The sequence below is a fragment of the Tachyglossus aculeatus genome, chromosome 1, assembly GCF_015852505.1.
Source record: "Tachyglossus aculeatus isolate mTacAcu1 chromosome 1, mTacAcu1.pri, whole genome shotgun sequence".
Lineage (NCBI taxonomy): Eukaryota > Metazoa > Chordata > Mammalia > Monotremata > Tachyglossidae > Tachyglossus > Tachyglossus aculeatus.
Genome location: NC_052066.1, coordinates 24,414,955 through 24,439,532, shown reverse-complemented (window position 1 = coordinate 24,439,532; position 24,578 = coordinate 24,414,955). Strand labels below are relative to the sequence as shown.

The window sequence follows — 24,578 nt, the reverse complement described above, 5'->3', positions numbered from 1 at the left end:
AACTGAGGCACAGAGAAGTTAAGTGACTTGCCCAAAGTCACACAGCTGACAAGTGGAGGAGCCGGGGTTTGGACCCATGACCTCTGACTCCAAAGCTCATGCTGTTTCCACTGAGCCATGCTGCTTCAGTGACCTCCTCCGTTAAATGGGGATGAAGACTGTGAGCCCTAAGTGGGACAACCTGATTACCTTGTATCTCCCCCAGAGCTTAGAACAGTGCTTGGCTCATAGTAAGCACTTAACAAATACCAACATTATTATTATTATTATTACTATTATCATTATTATTATTATTATTATCATTATTATTATTATTATTGTGAGACTCAGTGTCTTAATCCCCATTTTACAGATCAGGGAACTGAAGAAAAGGGAAGTTGAACAACTTGTCCAAGAACACACAGCAGATAAGTGGCAGAAACAGGAGCCAGGAGTCAGAACCAGGCACCTGTCTGCTGTGTGATCTTGGGCAAGTCACTTAACTTCTCTGGGCCTCTGCTTCCTCATCTGTAAAAAATAGGGATTAAGTCTGGGAGCCCCATCCGGCATATGGACTGTGTCCAACCTGATTAGCTTGTATCTACCCCAACACTCAGTACAGTACCTGGTACATAGTAAGCATTTAACAAATGAAATATATATGAAAATATATAAATCTTATGAAATATATAAATCTTATATACATTTTTTATAAAAAACCTTTAATGAGGCACCACAGTGCCATCCTCCTGGATACCATGATTATCAGGAACCTGGCCAGCCAGGTTTTAGACTGTGAGCCCACTGTTGGGTAGGGACTGTCTCTATATGCTGCCAACTTGTACTTCCCAAGCGCTTAGTACAGTGCTCTGTACACAGTAAGCGCTCAATAAATACGATTGATGATGATGATGATGATAGACAGATACTTACGTCCTTCATAAAGTGGCTAAGCTCTTTGGTGAACAAAATCGAGGCAAACTATAGAACAGTGGTTAGAGCACAGGCTTGGGAGTCAATAGGTCACGGTTTCTAATCCCAACTCCGCTACTTGTTTGCTGTGTGACCTTGGGCAAATCACTTCACTTCTCTGGGCCTCAGTTACCTCATCTGTAAAATGGGGATTGAGACTGTGAGCCCCACATGGGACAGGGTCTGTGTCCAATCCCATTTGCTTGTATCCATCCCAGCACTTTGTGCTACAGTGTCTAGCACAAAGTGCTTAACAAATACCATTATTATTAAGGAGGCAGTTTCATGAAGCACTTGAAAACTGGCAACAGAACAATCAATCAATCAATCGTATTTATTGAGCACTTACTGTGTGCAGAGCACTGTACTAAGCGCTTGGGAAGTACAAGTTGGCAACATATAGAGACAGTCCCTACCCAACAGTGGGCTCACAGTCTAAAAGGGGGAGACAGACAACAAAACCAAACATACTAACAAACCCAGAACCCAGATTAGGAAATAACAACTAGCTCAAGGATTGTAAATTAAAAGCATCGCAAGTTGCAAGTGTAGGAAAATGGCTTGCCATCCCAAATGGATTGACTGGCAGAATAATAATAATAATAATGGCATTTATTAAGCGCTTATTATGGGCAAAGCACTGTTCTAAGCACTGGGGACGTTACAAGGAGATCAAGGTGTCCCACGGAGGGCTCACAGTCTTCACCCCCATTTTACATATGAGGGAACTGAGGCACAGAGAAGTTAAGTGACTTGCCCAAAGTCACACAGCTGACAATTGGTGGAGCCGGGATTCGAACTCATGACCCCTGACTCCAAAGCCCGGGCTCTTTCCACTGAGCCAAGCTGCTTCTCAGAAGGCAGAAGGCAGGGCACGCTCCACAGTGCCAGGAGTTCAATAATAATAATAAAAATGATGGCATTTATTAAGCGCTTACTATGTGCAAAGCACTGTTCTAAGCGCTGGGGAGGTTACAAAGTGATCACAAAGTGTTAATCCCCATTTTACAGATGAGGTAACTGAGACCCAGAGAAGTTAAGTGACTTGCCCAAAGTCACACAGCTGACAATTGGCGGAGCTGGGATTTGAACTCATGACCTCTGACTCCAAAGCCACACTGCTTCTCATTCAATCGTATTTATTGAGCGCTTACTATGTGCAGAGCACTGGACTAAGTGCTTGGGAAGTACAAATCGGCAACATATAGAGATGATCCCTACCCAACAAAGGGGAAATGAGGCTATCCAGGACAGGAATGAATCAGACGGTGGCAGACCGTGACAGAGGACAAAAGGAGACTCGCTCCGAGTGGAAGACAGCAGTCAGTCAGTCAATCATATTTATTGAGTATTTACTATATTCAGAGCACTGTGCTAAGCTCTTGGGAGAGGACAATAGAAACATAATAAAAATAATAATAATGGCATTTATTAAGCGTTTACTATGTGCAAAGCACTGGGGAGGTTACAAGGTGACCAGGTTGTCCCACGGGGGCTCACAGTCTTACTCCCCATTTTACAGATGAGGTAACTGAGGCCCAGAGAAGTGAAGTGACTTGCCCAAAGTCACACAGCTGACAACTGGCGGAGCCAGGATTTGAACCCCTGACCTCTGACTTCAAAGCCTGTTCTATTTCCACTGAGCCACGCTGCTTCTCTGCAGAGACACCCAAAGTCCCTTTTTCTGTCCTCCCCAAATGAACAATGTACTAAGCACTCAGCACAGTAATATTTAATATTTGAGAAGCAGCGTGACTCAGTGGAAAGAGCCCGGGCTTTGGAGTCAGAGGTCATGGGTTCAAATCCCAGCTCCACCACATGTCTGCTGTGTGACCTTGGGCAAGTCACTTAACTTCTCTGAGCCTCAGTTACCTCATCTGGAAAATGGGGATTAAAACTGTGAGCCCCACGTGGGACAACCTGATCACCTTGTATCCCCCCAGAGCATAGAACAGTGCTTTGCACATAGTAAGCGCTTAACAAATGCCATCTTCATCATCATCATCATTAATTAACATTGTGTTCATTTTCATGAGAATTATAACATCCTCTGTAACCATTCTTGGATGTTTGAATGGAGATGCACCGAGTGGATAGAGCCCAGGCCTGGGGGTCAGAGGACCTGAGTTCTAATCCCATCACTGCCCCCTGCTTCCTGTGTGACCTTGGGCAAGTCACTTCACTTCTCCAGGCCTTAGTTTTCTCAACTGTAAGATGGGGATTCATTACCTGTTTGCATCCCCCTTAGTCTGTGAGTCCCAAGTGAGCAGGCACTGTTTCTGACCTGATTATGATTATGGCATTTGTTAAGCGCTTACTATGTGCAAAGCACTGTTCTAAGCGCTGGGGGGGGAGACAAGGTGATCAGGTTGTCCCACGTGGGGCTCACAGTCTTAATCCCATTTTACAGATGAGGTAACTGAGGCACAGAGAAGTGAAGTGGCTTGACCAAGATCCCACAGCTGACAAGTGGCAGAGCCGGGATTCAAACCCATGACCTCTGACTCCAAAGCCCGGGCTTTTTCCACTGAGCCACACTGATTATCTTGCATTCATTCATTCAGATGTATTTATTAAGTGCTTAATTCATTCAATTGTATTTATTGAGCGCTTACTGTGTGCAGAGCACTGTACTAAGCACTTGGTAAGTACAAGTTGGCAACATATAGAGACAGATGAGGCAACTGAGGCCCAGAGAAGTGAACTGACTTGCCCAAAGTCACACAACTGACAATTGGAGGAGCCGGGATTTATAATAATAATAATAATAATGGCATTTACTAAGCGCTTACTCTGTGCAAAGCACTGCTCTAAGCGCTGGGGAGGTTACAAGGTGATCAGGTTATCCCACGGGGGGCTCACAGTCTTCATCCCATTTTACAGATGAGGTAACTGAGGCACAGAGAAGTTAAGTGGCTTGCCCAAGGTCCCACAGCTGACAAGTGGCGGAGCCGGGATTCAAACCCATGACCTCCGACTCCAAAGCCCGTGTTCTTTCCACTGAGCCACGCTGATTATCTTGCATTCATTCATTCAGATGTATTTATTGAGTGCTTAATGTGTGCAAAGCACTGTACTAAGAGCTTGGGAGACTACAATACAACAACAAACAGTCACATCTCCTGCCCACACCAAGTTTATAGTCTAGAGGAATGTTTCTACCCCTGTGCTTACAACAGTGCTTAGATAACTAATATGATTATGATTCTATGATTATTATTATGATGATGATTAGAGAAGCAGCGTGGTGCAGTGGGAAGAGCCCGGGCTTGGGTGCCAGAGGTCATGGGTTCGAATCCCGGCTCTGCCACTTGTCAGCTGTGTGACCTTGGGCAAGTCACTTAACTTCTCTGAGCCTCAGTTCCCTCATTTGTAAAATGGGGATTAAGACTGTGAGCCCCATGTGGGACAACCTGATCACCTTGTCTCCCCCCCAGCGCTTAGAACAGTGCTTTGCACATAGTAAGCGCTTAACAAATGCCATTATTATTATTATTATTATTATTATGTACAGTGCTCTGCACTCAGTAAGCGCTCAATAAATACGATTGATTGATTATGATGATGATTATTATAATATATGATTCTCCCCCCTTAAGACTGTGAGCCCACTTTTAAGTAGGGACTGTCTCTATATGTTGCCAACTTGTACTTCCCAAGCGCTTAGTACAGTGCTCTGCACACAGTAAGCGCTCAATAAATACGATTGATTGATTGATTATTATTATTGTTAATATAATTACAACATTGTTTTGCTCAGGCTTTCCGTTTCTTTCAATGATCAAGTTTTTTAATGCCATTTCTTAAGCACTGACTCTGTGCCAGCCACTTACTAAGGTCTGGGGTAGATACAGGCAAATCAATGTGGACACGGTCCGAGTCCCACATAGGGCTCACAGTCTTCTTAATCCCCATTTTACCGATGAGGTAAATGAGGCTCAGGGAAGTGAAGTTACTTGCCCAAGGTCACACAGCAGACAAGTGGTGGAGCTGGGATTAGAACCCAGGTCCTTCTGACTCTTAGCCCTTGCTCTACCCACTAGGCCATGCTGTTTCTCTACTCAATCAGTCAATTAATCAATCGTATTTATTGAGCACTTACTGTGTGCAGAGCACTGTACTAAGTGCTTGGGAAGTACAAGTTGGCAACATATAGAGACAGTCCCTACCCAACAGTGGGCTCACAGTCTAAAATGGGTCTTCTAGAAATCATCAGCAAGAGAGGGGTCTCAAAGAAGGTCTCCAGTGATTAATTTTTCGGGTTGTTACCCTAGACCGGCAGGGCAGGAGCTCATGAGTGGGAGTCAGGAGCCATGAGTTCTAATCCTGACTTCCATTTATGTGCTTTGTTGTTCTGGGGCAAGTCACTTGACTACTCTGTGCCTCAGTTTCCCATCTGTTAAATGGGAATCAAATGTTTGTTTCCCTTGTTCTTAGAGAGTGGGCCCTATATGGGAGAGAGACTCTGTAGGATCTGATTTTTTTTATGGTAACCGTTAAGCACTTACTATGTGCCCGTCACTGTACTAATTCAAATCCTGGCTCCACCAATTGTCAGCTGTGCGACTTTGGGCAAGTCGCTTCACTTCTCTGTGCCTCAGTTCCCTCATCTGTAAAATGGGGATTAAAACTCTGAGCCCCCAATGGGACAACCTGATCACCTTGTAACCTCCCGAGCGCTTAGAACAGTGCGTTGCACATAGTAAGCGCTTAACAAATACTATTATTATTATTACTAAGCACTTGGGTTAATACAAGCTAATTCATTCATTCATTCAATCGTATTACTGAGTGCATACTGTGCACAGAGCACTGTACTAAGCGCTTGGGAAGTCCAAGTCGGCAACATATAGAGACGGTCCCTACCCAACAACGGGCTCACAGTCTAGAAGGGGGAGACGGACAACAAAAACAAAACTTGAAGACGGGTGTCAAAATCATCAGAACAAATAGAATTAAAGCTATATGCACATCATTAATAAAATAAATAGACTATTAAATATATACAAGTAAAATAAATAGAGTAATAAATCTGTACAAATATGTACAAGTGCTGTGGGAAGGGGAAGGAGGTAGGGCTGGGGATAGGGAGGAGGAGAGGAAAACGGGGCTCAGTCTGGGAAGGCCTCCAGGAGGAGGTGAGCTCTCAGTAGGGCTTTGAAGGGAGGAAGAGAGCTAGCTTGGCGGATGTGTGGAGGGATGGTATTTACTAAGCACTTACTCTGTGCCAAGCACTATTCTAAACTCTAGGGTAGATACAGGGTAATCAGGTTGTCCCACTTGAGGCTCACAGTCTTAATCTCCACTTGAAAGATGAGGTAACTGAGACACAGAGAAGTTAAGTGACTTGCCCAAGGCCACATTCATTCATTCATTCAGTCGTTTTTGTTGAGCGCTTACTGTGTGCAGAGCACTGTACTAAGCACTTGGGAAGTACAAGTTGGCAACATATAGAGATGGTCCCTACCCAACAGCGGGCTCACAATCTAGAAGGCCACATAGCAGACAGGTGGCAGAGCCGGGATTAGAACCCATATCCTCTGACTCCCAAGCCCGAGCTCTTTCCACTAAATCACGCTGCTTCCCTCAGTCTACAATCCACACGGGGCTCACAGTCTTAATCCAGTGCTTAGAACAGTGCTTTGCACATAGTAAGCGCTTAATAAATGTCATTATTATTATTATTATTATCAATCTACATTTTACAAACGAGGCAGCTGAGGCACAGGGAAGATAAATGATGATGATGGCATTTGTTAAGCGCTTACTATGTGCAAAGCACTGTTCTAAGATACAAATAGTGAAAGCAGGAGGAAGAAAGAAGGATAGAGCGGGGGCAGTATAAGGATGAAACAGCTGAATAAGTGACGATATAGATGAATATAAAAACCAAAGAAACATTTTGTCTGTCTCACCTGCAAAAAAAAATTCTTGGAATGAATTAGATGAGAGAGGTCCACTCAGTAATAATAATAGTATTTGTTAAGCACTTACTATATGTGAGGCACTGTTCTAAGCACTGGGGTAGGGAGAAGCTAATCAGGTTGGACACAGTCCTGGTCTCACATGGGGCTCACAGTCTTAATCCCCATTTTACAGATGAGGGAACTGAGGTACAGAGAAGTGAAGTGACTCGCCCCAGGTCACACGGCAGACAAGTGGAAAGATCGCGGGCTTTGGAGTCAGAGGTCATGAGTTCAAATCCCAGCTCTGCCAATTGTCAGCTGTGTGACTTTGGGCAAGTCACTTAACTTCTCTGGGCCTCAGTGACCTCATCTATAAAATGAGGATGAAGACTGTGAGCCCACCATAGGACAACCTGATCACCTTGTAACCTCCCCAGCACTTAGAACAGTGTTTTGCACATAGTACGCGCTTAATAAATGCCATCATTATTAAGTGGCAGGGCTGGGATTAGAACCCAGGTCCTTCTAACTTCCAGGCTTGTGCTCTATCCACTAACCCATACTAATTCTGCTAGAATACATGGTTTTTCACTCTGCATTTTGGCTAGAATGTGATGGTAGGATTAGGAAATTTCCTCATTCATTCATTCATTCATTCAATCATATTTATTGAGCACTTACTGTGTGCAGAGCACTGTACTAAGCGCTTGGGAAGACAAGTTGGCAACGTATAGAGACGGTCCCTACCCAACGACGGGCTCACAGTCTAGAAGGGGGAGACAGACAACAAAACAAAACATGTGGACGGGTGTCAAGTCGTCAGAACAAATGGAATTAAAGCTAAATGCACATCACTAACAAAATAAATAGGATACTAAATATGTACAAGTAAAATAGAGTAATAAATCTGTACAAACATATATACAGGTGCTGTGGGGAGGGGAAGGAGGGAGGGCGGGGGGGATGGGGAGGAGGAGAGGAAAAAGGGGGCTCAGTCTGGGAAGGCTTCTTGGAGGAGGTGAGCTCTCAGTAGGGCTTTGAAGGGAGAGTAGGGCTTCGAAGGGAAGACCACAAGCATCTGTTTGAAAGCTGCACGATGCCATACTAGATAAAATAACTGTGTGTGCGCATGCGGAGTCAGACACAGGGTGAAGCCTACATGCAATTTTGCAAGACTGCATTCATTGTGTTGCACAATATTTGGCATACCTTTTTAGCTGAAGTCTATCAATTCCTTTAAAATGTCTTTCCAAAATCCAATTGTCCTGAAATAGCCAAGATTATTATAACTGATCAATCAATCATACTCATTGAGCGCTTTCTACGTACAGAGCACTGTACGAAGCACTTGGGAGAGGACAATACAACAAAATGAGCAGACCGATTCCCTGACCGTACGAGCATACGATACCTAGAATATTGCATCAATCAATGAATAAATTTATCTAGAACATTCATTGAGAACTTATTCATTCATTCAATCGTATTTATTGAGCGCTTACTGTGTGCAGAGCACTGTACTAAGCACTTGGGAAGTACAAGTCGGCAACACACAGATACGGTCCCTACCCAACAACGGGCTCACAGTCTAGAAGGAGAATTTATGTGCAGAGTATCTTTCTAAGCAAGCATTTGGGAAAATTCACAAGGCGAGGAGGAGTAATAGTAGTGATTGCATTTATTCAACTCTTACTGTGTGTAAAATCAATCAATCAATCGTATTTATTGAGCGCTTACTGTGTGCAGAGCACTGTACTAAGCGCTTGGGAAGTCCAAGTTGGCAACATATAGAGACGGTCCCTACCCAACAGTGGGCTCACAGTCTAAAACATTGTAATAAACGCTGGGAGAGAACACCCAGATGGGAAGCAGCGTGTGAGCCTGTTGTTGGGTAGAGACCGTCTCTATATGTTGCCAACTTGTACTTTCCAAGCGCTTAGTACAGTGCTCTGCACACAGTAAGCGCTCAATAAATATGATTGAATGAATGAATAGTAGAGAGAGCATGGTCCTGGAAGTCAGAAGGTCGTGGGTTCGAATCCCAGCTCTTCCCCATGTCTGTTGTGTGACCTTGGGCAAGTGATTTTACTTCTCTGTGCCTCCGTTACCTCATCTGTAAAAAAAATGGGGACTAAGAGTGTGAGGCCAATATGGGAAAGGGACTGTGTCCAACCTGATTAAGTTGTGGAGAGAGGACAGAGGAAATTGTTAAGAGAACAGTGCTTGGCACATAGGAAGTGCTTAACAAATTCTATAATAATAATAATAATTAAATGCGATCCCTGTCCCCCAGGAGCTCTCAGTCTGAAAGGAGGGATATAAAAGGACTGAAAAACCTCTGGAGAATGGGAACCATCAAATGGCAGCCTCATCTTGTTTGCTACGTTACTGTGGGCAAGTCACTTAACCTTTCTGTGCTTCAGGTGCCTCATCTGTAAAATGGGGATTAATCAATCAATCATCATCATCATCATCATCATCAATCGTATTTATTGAGTGCTTACTATGTGCAGAGCACTGTATTAATCCCTTGGGAAGTACAAATTGGCAACATATAGAGACAGTCCCTACCCAACAGTGGGCTCACAGTCTAAAAGGGGGAGACAGAGAACAAAACCAAACATACTAACAAAATAAAATAAATAGGATAGATATGCACAAGTAAAATAAATAAATAAATAAATAGAGTAATAAATATGTACAACCATATATACATATATACAGGTGCTGTGGGGACGGGAAGGAGGTAAGATGGGGGGGATGGAGAGGGGGACGAGGGGGAGAGGAAGGAAGGGGCTCAGTCTGGGAAGGCCTCCTGGAGAAGGTGAGCTCTCAGCAGGGCCTCAATCGTGTTTATTGAGCGCTTACTGTGTGCAGAGCACTGTACTAAGCGCTTGGGAAGTACAAGTTGGCAACATATAGAGACAGTCCCTATCCAAAAGTGGGCTCACAGTCTAAAAAAGACTGTCAGCCCCATATGGTACAGGGACTCTGTCCAACCTGATTAGCTTGTATTTACCCAAGCGCTTAGTTCAGTGTCTGGAACAGAGTAAGCACTTAACAAGTACCATAAAAGAATAAAGACAAAAAACCCAAATGAACAAGCATCTGGAACACCTTCTATCCTGAAGACGGGACTAAAAGCGAGTCCTGTGCATAATATGCATTTTTCTGTTCGGTACCATAGTTTTTGGTGCTCTGTAATGGATATTTCATCCAATATAAGCAATGAAAGAGTAAAATTTTATTAAGCCAATTTGAGTAGCCTGGCACATGTTTTACATGCAATTAATAATCTAACCTAATTAACAGCTTAACCAGTAACTAATTAAGTTCCTTTTAAAAAGGAAATGAAAAAGAAGAATGATGCTAGGTTCCCCGGAAAGGATATTAACTACAAATCTTTCATCTTACAGTAGTTTCAAGCTCTCCTTTACTGCCGAGCCTTTGTTTCCAGTGAATTCCTGGCAAAAACCGTTGAGCAAAATGCCTTTTTTCTAAAGTACTGCTTCACCAGTCAATGAGAATTAACTGTCTGCTTAAATGACAGTGAAATGTAATGATGTGTGCTCAGTGTCTGTCTCTAAACTGCAAGCTTGTCATGGACAGGGGATGTGCCTGCTAATTTGATTCTACTCTCCTAAATGCTTAGTACAGTGCTCTGCACATAGGAAGCGCTCAATAAATACACTGATCGATTGCTATACAAGCATCCGATACATGGATAAGTTATATTTTATTTAAGGGAACTGATTTGTTGATCCAGAGACTGGAGTCTGGATAGGAAAGTGTGTGTGTGTGTGTGTGTGTGTGTGTGTGTGTGTGTGTGTATGAAAAGGAGAGGGATCATATTTTTATACATTTGTGTGCATAACTGATTCATACTGAGACAGATAGTATTTCTTAAATGGCTGCCAGCCAAATCATCCACGAGTGATTGTCAAAATACAGTTCATATTGTGAATCTGAGAGCCTCGTCAAATAAGTCCTCTTCCCTTTCACTGGAGCCAAACCAATTTTCTCTTGTAAGAAAAAGTTCTCAGGTTTCAATCCATCAAAATCCCTTCACATTTGAAGAGCAAACTTCCAACCGCTCTGCTCTTCCTGGCTCTCCCCTCCCTTTCCAGTTCCCCACCCAAAATCCAAACTTAGCTGCTCAACAACGTGTCAGTTTATCATTCATTCATCCATTCAATCGTATTTATTGAGCGCTTACTGTGTGCAGAGCACTGTACTAAGCGCTTGGCAAGTCCAAGTTGGCAACATATAGAGACGGTCCCTACCCAAAAGTGGGCTCACAGTCTAGAAGGGGGAGACAGAGAACAAAACCAAACATATTAACAAATGAAAATAGAATAAATATGTACAAATAAAATAAATAAATGGAGTAATAAATACGTACAAACATATATACAGGTGCTGTGGGGAGGGGAAGGAGGTAAGGCGGGGGGAGGATGGGGAGGAGGAGGAGGGGGAGAGGAAGGAGGAGGCTCAGTCTGGGAAGGCCTCCTTGTCAAGGTTTTTGTTTAGGTCATCAGCAAATAAAAAGAAAAAACTTCACCTTTAGCTCACTGTGGCCAGGGAATGTGTCTGCCAATTCCGTTATATTGTAATATTGTACTCCCCCATGCTTGAATTCTCTGTACATAGTAAGTACTCAATAAATACGATTGATTAATTGATCGGTTAGTCGATTGATTATTGGTTTAGACTTTTAGACTGTGAGCCCAGTGCTGGGTAGGGACTGTCTCTATATGTTACCAACTTGTACTTCCCAAGCACTTAGTACAGTGCTCTGCACACAGTAAGCGCTCAATAAATACGATTGATGATGATGGTTTGGGTCTGCCCAGTTGAACTAACCAGTCCACTTTGGGGAGACTTGGAGAGGTGGTATTTTATTAGTCAAGAAGCAGCATGACCTACAGCACGCGCCTGGATGTCAGAGGGTCATGGGTTCTAATTCCAGCTCCGCCACTTGTCGGCTGTGTGACCTTGGGCAAGGCACTTCACTTCTCTGGGCCTCAGTTCCCTCATCTGTCCAATGGGGATGAAGACCGTGAGCCCCATGTGGGACAACCTGATTACCTTGTATCTCCTCTAGTGCTTAGAACAGTGCTTGGCATATAGTAAGTGCTTAACAAATGCCACAATTATCAATTATTATTATTATCACAAAACAACAATATAGCAGACACATCCCCTGCCCACAAGGAGTTTACAGTCTAGATTAAGCATGGCCCTGGGAACCAGGGTACCATAACTTTCCCAGTAGTCCCAGTTTCAGCCCTAGGTACCAGTGGGGTGAGCGAAATGGGTTGGCCCCCCAAAGCAGCACAGCGCGGCCTGAACCCTGGTACTCCCTGGATGACTAAAGGGAAGTTAAAGCAGGCTTGCTGGACTTTCATTCATTCATTCATTCATTCATTCATTCATTCATTCATTCAATCGTATTTATTGAGCGCTTAGTATGTGCAGAGCACTGTACTTAGCGCTTGGGAAGTACAAGTTGGCAACATATAGAGACGGTCCCTACCCAACAGTGGGCTCACAGTCTAGAAGGGGGAGACAGACAACGAAACAAAACATATTAACAAAATAAAATAAATAGAATAAATATGTACAAATAAAATAAATAAATAAATAGAGTAATAAATACGTGCAAACATATATACATATATACAGGTGGGACTTCCCCATCGGTTTACACTCTTTCTTTCCTGGAAGCCCCAGAATGGAAAGAGGGTTGCCAACCAACTTGGTTGACCCTGTTCTGACCCAGGATAATTATTCCAGAAAACGGGAGGGTCACAGGGGAGCCCTGGAGCCCAGCCTCCCATGTTCCCCCCCTAGAGAAGCAGCATGGCTCAGTGGAAAGAGCATGGGCTTTGGAGTCAGAGGTCATGGGTTCAAATCCCAGCTCCCCCACTTGTCAGCTGTGTGACTTTGGGCAAGTCACTTAACTTGTCTGGGCCTCAGTTACCTCATCTGTAAAATGGGGATTGACTGTGAGCCCCCCCATGGGACAACCTGATCACCAGCGCTTAGAACAGTGCTTTACACAAAGAAAATGCTTAATAAATGCCATTGTTATTATTATTACCTTGGAAGCAGTATGGTGGGGTGGATCAAGCCTGAGTCTAGGAGTCAGAAGGTCATGCGTTCTAATCCCGGCTCTGCCACTTGTCTGCTGTGTGACCTTGGACAAGTCACTTCACTTCTCTGGGTCTCTGTTACCTGTAAATTGGGGATTGAGTTGTGAGACCCCTGTGGGACAGGGGTTGTGTCTAATCTGATTTGCTTGTATCTATCCCAGTGCTTAGTACAGTGCCTGGCACATAGTTAAGTGCATAACACATACCATAATAATAATTATTATTATTATTACTACATCAGACTGGTCCTGTTCCCTAGGCCCCTCCTCCAGCCCACGTACCTTTTTTTTTATGGCATTTATTAAGCGCTCACTATGTGCAAAGCACTGTTTTAAGTGCTGGGGAGATTACAAGGTGATCAGGCTGTCCCACGGGGGGCTCACAGTCGTAATCCCCATTTTACAGTTGAGGTAAGTGAAGCCCAGAGAAGTGAAGTGACTTGCCAAAAGTCACACAGCTGACAATTGGTGGAGCTGGGATTTGAACCCATGACCTCTGACTCCAAAGCCCATGCTCTTTTCCACTGAGCCACACTGCTTCTCTACAATTTTCTTACCTTTGTCTTGCTGGGGCCTCAGGGTGGTGGGGCTGAGCCCAGGGAATGATTATAGGGTGGTGGGGTTCAAATGGGGAATAAGGGGATTCTTAGCGCTCTCTTCCTAGGCCTCTCCCTTCCGGGAATGCTGGTGCCCGGGCCCTGACTAAACTCTCATTTCCTCTTGATGATAATGATGATAATGAGAAGCAGCATGGCCTAGTGGATAGAGCCTGGGCCTGGGACTCAGAGGGTCACGAGTTCTAATCCCAGCTCTAGTCACATTGCTCCCTCTCCCTTCTGCATCACCTTTGCACTTGGATTTGGTCTCTCCCTCAGCCCCCCGGCATTTATGTCCACATCCATAACTGATTCATTTCTATTAATGCCTGTCTGGATTATAAGATCATTGTCGGCAGGCAATGTGCCTGCTAATTCTGTTGAACTGTACTCTCCCAAGCACTTAGTATAGTACTCTCCACACAGTAGTAATAATAATAATAATGATGATGGCATTTGTTAAGTGCTTACTATGTGTGAAGCACTGTTCTAAGCGCTGGGGAGGATACAAGGTGATCAGGTTGTCCCACGTGGGGCTCACAGTCTTCATCCCCATTTTACAGATGAGGTAACTGAGGCACAGAGAAGTCAAATGACTTGCCCAAAGTCACACAGCTGACAAGTGATGGGGCTGGGATTTGAACCCTTCATAATAATAATAATGATAGCATTTATTAAGCGCTTACTACATGCAAAGCACTGTTCTAAGCGCTGGGGAGGATACAAGGTGATCAGGTTGTCCCACGTAGGGCTCACAGTCTTAATCCCCATTTTACAGATGAGGTAACTGAGGCACAGAGAAGTCAAGTGACTTGCCCAAAGTCACACAGCTAAGTGGTGGAGCTGGGATTTGAACCCTTGACCTCTGACTCCCAAGTCTGGGATCTTTTCACTGAGCCACGGGCGTTTGCTAAGCACTGACTATTTGCCAGTCACTGTACTAAGCGCTGAGGTGAAGCAAATCAGGCTGGACAAAGTCCCTGTCCCACATGGGGCTCACAGTCTTAATCCCCATTTTACCAATGAGGGAATTGAGCCATAGAAGAGTAAAATGACTTGCCCAAGGTCACACAGCAGACATGACCAGGTCCTTCTGACTCTCAGGCCTGGATTCTGTCCACTAGGCCATGTTGTTTCTCAAACAAGTCACTTCACTTCTCTGTGCCTCAGTTACCTCATCGGTAAAATGGGGATTAAGATTGTGAGCCCCATGTGGGACAACCTAATCACCTTGTATCCCACCAGCGCTTAGAACAGTGCTTTGCACACAGTAAGCGCTTAACAAATGCCATTATTATTATTATTATTAAATAATGATTGGTCAGGCATCTTCACTGATGGGGCTGGTCTGACTGACCTGGAGTGCTTCCGAAGTGGGAAAGAGATCGTAGGGAACAGAATCAAAACCTTGACCAAACCTTTTCAGCAGGATCCTTTCCATTGTCTCGCTCGACGCTGATACACTTTGGATCCCAATGCAGTGCGATTAACTGTGGAAATCAGCAAAAGATTTAATTATGCCGAGTTTTACCGTGCAGTATGATAAGATTTAAAATAGACCAGGGGTCAGGTGGCTGGAACTTTGATATAAGGTCTTAATTATGGTATTTGTTAAGTGCTTACCGTGTGCCAGGTACTGCACTAAGCGTTGGGGTGGATACAAACAAATTGGGTTGGACCCAATCTCTGTCCCACATGGGGCTCACAGTCTCGATCCCCATTTTATAGTTGAGTAACTGAGGCATAGAGAAGGTAAGTGATTTGCCCAGGGGTCACACAGCAGACAAGTGGCAGAGGCAAGATAAGAACCCATGACCTTATAGAATAAATATGTAGAGGCTGCCTCTATATGTTGCCAACTTGTATGAATTTATTACTCTTTATTTATTTTATTTGTGCATAGTTATTCTATTTATTTTATTTTGTTAATATGCTTTGTTTTATTCTCTATCTCCCCTTTCTAGACTGTGATCCCGTTGTTGGGTAGGGACCGTCTCCAGATGTTGCCAACTTGGACTTCCCAAGCGCTTAGTACAGTGCTCTGCACACAGTAAGCGCTCAATAAATACGATCAAATGAATGAATGAATGTACTTCCCAAGCACTTAGTACAGTGCTCTGCACACAGTAAGCGCTCAATAAATACGATCGAATGAATGACCTTCTGATTCCCTGGCCTGGGCTCTATCTACTACACAATGCTGCTTCTCTAATTGAGCCCTTCCATGGAAGGAGACAGTGGTAAACCACTTTCATATTTGTACCAAGAAAAGTCTATGGATTCCCTGCCAGAATGATTGCAGATGGAGGCGTGGCATTCTGGGAGAGATATGTCCGTGGCATCTCTTTCATCATCATCAATCGTATTTATTGAGCTCTTACTGTGTGCAGAGCACTGTACTAAGCGCTTGGGCAGTACAAGTTGGCAACATATAGAGACTGTCCCTACCCAACAGTGGGCTCACAGTCTAAAAGGGGGAGACAGAGGAAAACCAAACATACTAACAAAATAAAATAAATAGAATAGATATGTACAAGTAAAATAAATAAATAAATAAATAGAGTAATAAATATGTACAAACATATAGACATATATTCAGGTGCTGTGGGGAAGGGAAGGAGGTAAGATGGGGGGATGGAGAGGGGGACGAGGGGGAAATAATAATTTTGGTATTTGTTAAGCGCTTACTATGTGCCAAGCACTGTTCGAAGCGCTGGGGAGGATACAAGGTGATCAGCTTGTCCCATATAGGATTCACAATCTTAATCCCCATTTTACAGATGAGGTAACTGAGGCCCAGGGAAGCGAAGTGACTGGCCCAAAGTCACACAGCTGACAAATGGTGGAGCTGGGTTTTGAACCCATGACCTCTGGCTCCCAAGCCCAGGCTCTTTCCACTGAGCCACACTGCTTTTCTGTTTGGGTCTCTTTGGGTCGGAGACAACTTGACACCGTAATTCAAGACAAATGAGCCCTTCATTATAAAGGCACTCTTTTCTATTCAGTTTATTGGGAATTATTCCCCCTTTGTACCCATGCTCTGTGCATATGGCTATCTGCTTCATTTCCAGCCCACTTGATGTTGGATCCAGGATTAAATGAGAAAACCAGAGTCCTTGTTTCACGGACTTCATTAGCTACTTGAATGAAGGGTTAGGAAATTAAGTTCATTCAAGGGTTCAAGTGATCCAGAAACTCTGACTCTCTCAAACAGGTCAGCTTTATTGAAGAGCCAGGCACCCTAAAGAGTTCCTTGTCATTTTTAAATGGCATTTGTTAAGCACTTATTATGTTCCAGGCACTGTATTAGCATTAATCAGGGTGGACACAGTGCATGTCCCACATGGGGCTCACAGTCTTAATCCCTATTTTACGGATGAGGTAACTGGAGCACAGAGAAGTTAAGTGACTTTCCCAAGGTCATACAGCGGGCTTGTGGTGGAGCCGGGATCAGAATCCAGATCTTTCTGATTCCCAGGCCAGAGCACTAGCCACTGGGCCCCGCTGCTTCCCAGAGTTAGTTACCTCAAACTCCGAGAAGCCGCAAGGACTAGTGGCCCAGACTGAGCCCCCTCCTTCCTCTCCCCCTTCTCCATCCCCCCCGCCTTACCTCCTTCCCTTCCCCACAGCACCTGTATATATGTATATATGTTTGTACGTATTTATTACTCTATTTATTTATTTATTTTACTTGTACATATCTATTCTATTTATTTTATTTTGTTAATATGTTTGGTTTTGTTCTCTGTCTCCCCCTTCTAGACTGTGAGCCTGCTGTTGGGTAGGGACCGTCTCTATAGGTTGCCAACTTGTACTTCCCAAGCTCTTAGTACAGTGCTCTGCACACAGTAAGCACTCTATAAATACGATTGATTGATTGATTGATTGGAAAGAGCACAGGCCTGGGAATCTCTGAGGCATGAGATCGTAATCTCTGCTGTGTGACTTGGGAAAGTTACTTCACTTCTCTGGAAAATGAGGATTCAATTCCTCTTCTCCCTCCCTCTTGGACTGTGAGACAGGGACTGGGTTTGACCGGATTACCTTGATTCTACCCCAGTGGTTAGTATTCATTCATTCATTCAATCATATTTCTTGAGCTCTTACTGTGTGCAGAGCACTGTGCTAAGCGCTTGGGAAGTCCAAGTTGGCAACATAGAGAGACGGTCCCTACCCGACAGCGGGCTCACAGTCTAGAAGGGGGAGACAGACAACAGAACAAAACGTATTAACAAAATGAAATAAATGCAATAAATCTGTAGAAGTAAAAGGACTAAATAAATGGAGTAATAAGTAGAAGACGGTCTGAATGACGTCAGGCCTGGTCCCGGCCCGCGGCCCTCAGGCCCTCATAGCATGCACTTAAAAAATGCCACTATTATTAGACCGCGAACTCCACATGAGATAGGGTTCGCAACCAACCTGACTATCTTGTATCTACCTCAGGGTTTAGTTCAGTGTTCGGAACATTAGATTAGAACCCACGACCTCTAACTCCCAAGCCCGTGCTCTTTCCACAGAGCCACGCTGCTTCCGGGTTCTCTAGACTGTGAGCCCACTGTTGGGTAGGGACTGTCTCTATATGTCGCCAACTTGTACTTCCCAAGCGCTTAGTACAGTGCTCTGCACACAGTAAGCGCTCAATAAATGCGATTGATTGATTCTCATCCCAGCTCTGTTCTTGTTTCCCGTGTGACCTTGAAAAGCCACTTAACCTCTCTGTGCCTCAGCGACCTCATCTGTAAAATGGGGATGAAGACTGTGAGCCTCATGTGGGACATGGACTGTGTCCAACCTGATTAACTTGTATCCACCCCACAACTTAGAACAGTGCCTGGCACACAGTGAGCCGCAAGTTGCCAACTTGTACTTCCCAAGTGCTTAGTACTGTGCTCTGCACACAGTAAGTGCTCAATAAGTATGATTGAATGAAAACAAGGCCAGTAGTTGAAATGCAGTTGTCTGTTTCTTTGTCAAAAGGAATCCTGGCTTCCTCTTTGAAGGGAACCTTGGTGTGAATGGCTATTTTTGAATGCTTGTCATTAATGAATGTCTTTACGGAAGGATTGTTGTGAGGGGATTTAAAGCGGGAAGGGGAAGAGTTCGCTGGGAGAAGCATCAATCTGTCGACCAGTGGTATTTAGAGAAGCAGCGTGGTTCAATGGAAAGAGCACAGGCTTAGGAGTCAGAGGTCATGGGTTCAAATCCCAGTTCCGCCAATTGTCAGCTGTGTGACTTTGGGCAAGTCACTTCACTTCTCTGGGCCTCAGTTCCCCCATCTGTAAAAGGGGGATGAAGACTGTGAGCCCCACACGTGGGACAATCTGATCACCTTGTGTCCTCCCCAGCACTTAAAACAGTGCTTTGCACATAGTAAGCACTTAACAAATGCCATTATTATTATTATTATTTATTGAGCTCTTATTGAGTGCACAGCACTGAACTAAACGCTTTGGGAGTATAATATAAATACAATGGAAGCATGTGAGTGGGGCAGAAAGAGAGAGAGCAAGAACAGACTGAGGTGTCGGCGGAGAGCCAAGATGGGAGAAAAGAGGACAAGCAGATAGAGTCAGCATTCCATTGGGTACCGTGAATCAAAAGTTCCGGAGTCTCTCTCCATCAGTCATCCACCAGTGGCATTTATTATTAATAATAATGCTAATGCTAATGATGGTATTTAATAATAAATAATAATGATGGCACTCATTAAGTGCTTACTATATGCCAAGCACCGTTCTAAGCGCTGGGGGAGATACAAGGTAATGAGGTTGTCCCACGTGGGACTCACAGTCTTCATCCCCATTTTACAGATGAGGTAACTGAGGCACAGAGAATAATAATAATAATAATAATAATAATGTTGGTATTTGTTAAGTGCTTACCATGTGCCAAGCACTGTTCTAAGCGCTGGGGTAGATACAAGGTGATCAGGTTGTCCCACGTGGGGCTCACAGTCTTCATCCCCATTTTACAGATGAGGGAACTGAGGCCCAGAGAAGTGAAGTGACTTGCCCAAAGTCACACAGTTGACATGTGGCAGAGCCGGGATTAGAACCCACGACCTCTGACTCCCAAGCCCGGGCTCTTCCCACTGAGCCACGCTGCTTGTGTGGGTCAAACACCGTTCTAGGCCCTGGGGTAGATTCATTCATTCATTCATTCATAAAATTGTATTTATTGAGCGCTTACTGTGTGCAGAGCACTGTGCTAAGCGCTTGGGAAGTACAAGTCGGCAACATCTAGAGACGGTCCCTACCCAACAGCGGGCTCACAGTCTAGAATGGGGAGACAGAGAACAAAACAAAACATATTAACAGAATAAAATAAATAGACTAAATATATACAAGTAAAATAAATAGAGTAATTCATTCATTCATTCATTCAACCGTATTTATTGAGTGCTTACTGTGTGCAGAGCACTGTACTAAGTGCTTGGGAAGTACAAGTTGGCAACATCTAGAGACGGTCCCTACCCAACAGCGGGCTCACAGTCTAGAAGGGGGAGACAGACAACAAAACAAAACATATTAACAAAATAAAATAGACTAAATATGTACAAGTAAAAGAAATGGAGTAATTAATTCATTCAATCGTATTTATTGAGCACTTACTGTGTGCAGAGCACTGTGCTAAGCACTTGGGAAGTACAAGTTGGCAACATGTAGAGACGGTCCCTACCCAACAGCGGGCTCACAGTCTAGAATGGGGAGACAGAGAACAAAACAAAACATATTAACAAAATAAAATAAATAGACTAAATATGTACAAGTAAAATAGAGTAATTCATTCATTCATTCAATCGTATTTATTGAGTGCTTACTGTGTGCAGAGCACTGTACTAAGCGTTTGGGAAGTCCAAGTTGGCAACATGTAGAGTCGGTCCCTACCCAACAGTGGGCTCACAGTCTAGAAGGGGGAGACAGACAACAAAACAAAAACAAAACAAAAAAATTAGATTCAAGCTAATCAAGTTGGACACAGTCCCTGTCCCCCATGGGGCTCACGGTCCTAATCCCCATTTTACAGATGAGGGAACCGAGGCGCAGAGAAGTGAAGTGACTTGCCCAAGGTCACACACCCAGCAGACAAGCGGCAGAGACAGGATTAGACCTTTTGACTCTCAGGCCTGTGCTCTATCCAGGAGATCATGACGCTTTCTTGAGCGCTTACTGTGTACAAAGAAGCAGCGTGGCTTAGAGGAAAGAGCACAGACTTGAGAGTTAGAGGTCATGGGTTCAAATTCCGACTCCGCCGTATGTCTGCTGTGTGACTTTAGGCAAGTCACTTAACTTCTCTGGGCCTCAGTTACCTCATCCCCATAAAATGGGGATTAAGACTGTGAGCCCCACATGGGGCAACCTGATCACCTTGTATCCTCCCCAGCGCTTAAGACAGTACTTTGCACATAGTAAGCACTTAACAAATGCCATTATTATTATTATTATTATTATTATTATTATTACAGATCCCTGTTACTAAGCGCTGGGGAGAGTATGACACAACAGTAGGAGCAGATGCGTTCCCTGCTCTCTTGCTTTGCAGAACCGCTTGCCACAAAGCAGTGTCCCAGAGCCAAGGTCAGGGTTATGAAGGAAGTGGGTTGAAAGGGCAGAGGGGGCCCCCCAAAAAAGGGAAGGAGATGGAGCGGGAGCTGGGATATCTGGAATCTCCCTCCCGTCCCCTGTCAACTTCGTGGTTGACTTCGCTGCCCGCGGCTAAGCCCGATTCTCCACCGATGTCTCGGTTCACGAACTTTGTCTCTGAATTACGCATACGGCGCTGACTGAAATGGAAACCTAAATCGATCTTCTCCTTCTCTTTTTAAAAGCGACAGTGACGGGTTACTGAGGAAATGGATACTTCCCCCTCCAAGCGACACCCAGTAAAGAAACGGGTGAAGATCCACCCCAACACGGTGACCGTGAAATATACCTCCCACTACCCTCAACCCGGCGAGGACGGCTACGAGGAGATCGACGAGGATTATGGGGGTTTCCTGGAGGACGATCCAAAGAGAGGACTGCTGAGCGAGATGAAAAGACAAGGAAGGGCCTTCTTCGGAAGCACGGAGAGCAGGAGTCCTCCACCGCTGGAAGGCCCCAGAGCCCACGAGGTTGGCCAGCGGCTTCAGAGTTTGGCAGAGAGAAATCTTTTTCAGTCTCGAAAGACTTGGATGGTGCTGTTCGGGTCTGCCCTGGCCCATGGGTGCGTGGCCCTCATCACCAGGCTGGTCTCCGACCGGTCTCGCGTGCCCTCCCTCGAGCTGATCTTCATCCGCTCCGTCTTGCAGGTGCTGTCCGTCCTCGTCGTGTGCTACCATCACGAGCCTCCCTTCGGGCCCAAGGGGTACCGGCTACGCCTCTTCTTCTACGGGGTGTGCAACGTCATCTCCATCACCTGCGCCTATACGTCCTTCTCCATCGTGCCACCCGGCAACGGGACCACGATGTGGAGGGCCACCACCACGGTCTTCAGCGCCGTCCTGGCCTTCCTGCTCGCGGACGAGCGCATGGCGGGCGTCGACGCGGCCGCCGTCGGCGGCAGCATCTTGGGAGTTTGCCTGGTCATGATCCCCAACCTCGCAGACGACGGAAACTCCTCGCCGGGCGCTTGGAAGGCGGCTTTCGGATACACCATGACGGTGGCGGCCGGCCTGACTGCGGCCCTCTCCATGATCGTGTACAGGTCCATCAGGGAGAAGGTCAGCATGTGGACGGCCCTCTTTACCTTCGGGTGGACGGGAACAGCCTGGGGGGTCTCCACGATGTTTGTCCTCCAGGAGCCCATCGTTCCGCTAGACGGAGAGACCTGGGGCTACCTCCTCGCCATCTGCCTCTGCTCCACCGTGGCTTTTCTGGGCGTCTATTACGCCTTGGATAAATTCCATCCGGCTCTGGTCAGCACGGTGCAACACCTGGAGATCGTGGTCGCCATGTTACTGCAGCTTCTGGTGCTGCACATCTTCCCCAGTGCCTACGACGTATCCGGAGGGGTCGTCATCATGATCAGCGTCTTCGTCCTCGCCGGCTATAAGCTTTACTGGAGGAAGTTAGAGAGGCAGGACTACCAGGAGATCCTGGATTCACCCATCAAATGAGGGTCACAGCGTAATCTTCTCCGCCCAAACTCCGCACACTGCCGTGGTCCGTCAGTTGTTCATCGATCCGCCGTCTTTTGTATCGTACGATCTAATGCCTGTAGTATGTGAGATGATTGGAAACTATACAGATGTAGCAAAAGATTTATTCTTGTCTAATATATTAGAAGAACATATATTAAATAGAGTGAAATGCTGTGGGATTTGGAGTCTTTTCTTTTTAGTTATCGTTGCTGTGGAGAGATTGGGATGCAAAGATGGCCAGGTCATCCCCCTGGTGTAGTAGTGAGAATATTTATTAAGTGCTTCCTGTGGGCAGATCGCTGTACTGAGCGCTGGAGAGAATACCCAAGTAGGAACTAGATAAGTCCCTGTCCATCAGAAGGCTCGTGAACACTGATTTTTGAAGAGACGCTTATGTTAAATGGGATTTCAGGCAATCTGTAGTAGTAGTAGTAGCAGCAGCAGCATTTACTAAGCAAACACATAGTGAAATGCACTGAACTAGGCTCTAAGAGGTAATAATAATAATGATGGGACTCGTTAAGTGCTTAACTATGTGCCAGGCACTATCCTGGGGAAGCAGTGTGGCTCAGTGGAAAGAGCATGGGGTTTGGAGGCAGAGGTCATTGGTTCAAATCCCGGCTCCTCCACTTGTCAGCTGGGTGACTTTGGGCAAGTCACTTCACTTCTCTGGGCCTCAGTTACCTCATCTGTAAAATGGAGATTAAGACTGTGAGCCCCACGTGGGACAACCTGTTAACCTTGTATTCCCCCCCCACACCAGTGCTTAGAACAGTGCTTTGCACATAGTAAGTGCTTAATAAATGCCATTATTATTGTTATTATTACTGAGAGCTCACCTCCTCCAGGAGGGCTTCCCAGACTGAGCCCCCTCTTTCCTCTCCCCCTCCCCAACCCCCCTGATTTATTGCTCTATTTATTTTACTTGTACATATTTGCTATTCTATTTATTTTGTTAATGATGTGCATCTAGCTTTACTTCTATTTATTCTGATGACTTGTCACCTGTCCACATGCTTTGTTTTGTTGTCTGTCTCCCCCTTCTAGACTGTGAGCCCGTTGTTGGGTAGGGACCGTCTCTATATGTTGCCAACTTGTACTTCCCAAGCGCTTAATACAGTGCTCTGCACACAGTAAGTGCTCAATAAATATGATTGAATGAATGAGTGAATGAATGAATGCATGAATGAATGAATGAATGAATAGTAAGGTGCTGGGGTGGATACAAGTAAATCAGGTTGGACACAGTCCCTGTCCCACATGGGGCTCACAGTCTCAATCCCCATTTTACGGATGAAGGAACTGAGGCACAGAGAAGTAAAATGATTTCCCAAGGTCACAAAATAGACAAAGGGAGGAGCCGGGATTAGAACCCATGACCTTCTGACTCCCAGCCTGTGCTCTAACTACTATACTGTGCTGCTTCTTGTGCAATATCAAAGGAAAGGCTCTCTGTCCCCGCTGTCCCGTGATTTTGGGGGTTGCTAAGGGACTGAACAACAACAAAGGGAAAGAGGTTGGAGAGGGCAGGGATGCTCTGCACACAGTAAGCGCTCAATAAATACGATTGATTGATTGATTGATTGATAAGGTAAAATAAAAAGTGTGGGACAAGAGGGCATTACAGAGTCTGAGGCATGTCGTGGGGATGGAAGTGAGGGTGGAAGCATTGTGGAAATATGGGGAGACAGCCAGTTCAGTAGCTCATCAATCACGGCCGCGAAGCAGTGACAGCATAGGGGAGACGGGAGATTGAAGTTTACCCTCCGGACTGTAAACTCATTATGGGCAGGAGACATGTCTGTTATATTGTTATATTGTACTCTCCCAAGTTCTTAGTACAGTAC

The 24,578-nt window shown here is 45.1% G+C and overlaps 1 protein-coding gene across 1 annotated transcript in view; it reads left to right on the top strand.

The window, feature by feature from the left end:
* Positions 1–22,826, top strand: part of SLC35G2 (solute carrier family 35 member G2) — a 57,055-nt gene extending 34,229 nt beyond the window's left edge. The window contains exon 2 of the mRNA XM_038748375.1: positions 21,439–22,826. Within this exon, the coding sequence (XP_038604303.1) occupies positions 21,463–22,707 (1,245 nt within the window). The 5' untranslated portion in view covers positions 21,439–21,462 and the 3' untranslated portion in view covers positions 22,708–22,826. The remainder of the gene's footprint in view (positions 1–21,438) is intronic.
* The last annotated feature ends 1,752 nt before the right edge of the window (positions 22,827–24,578 follow it).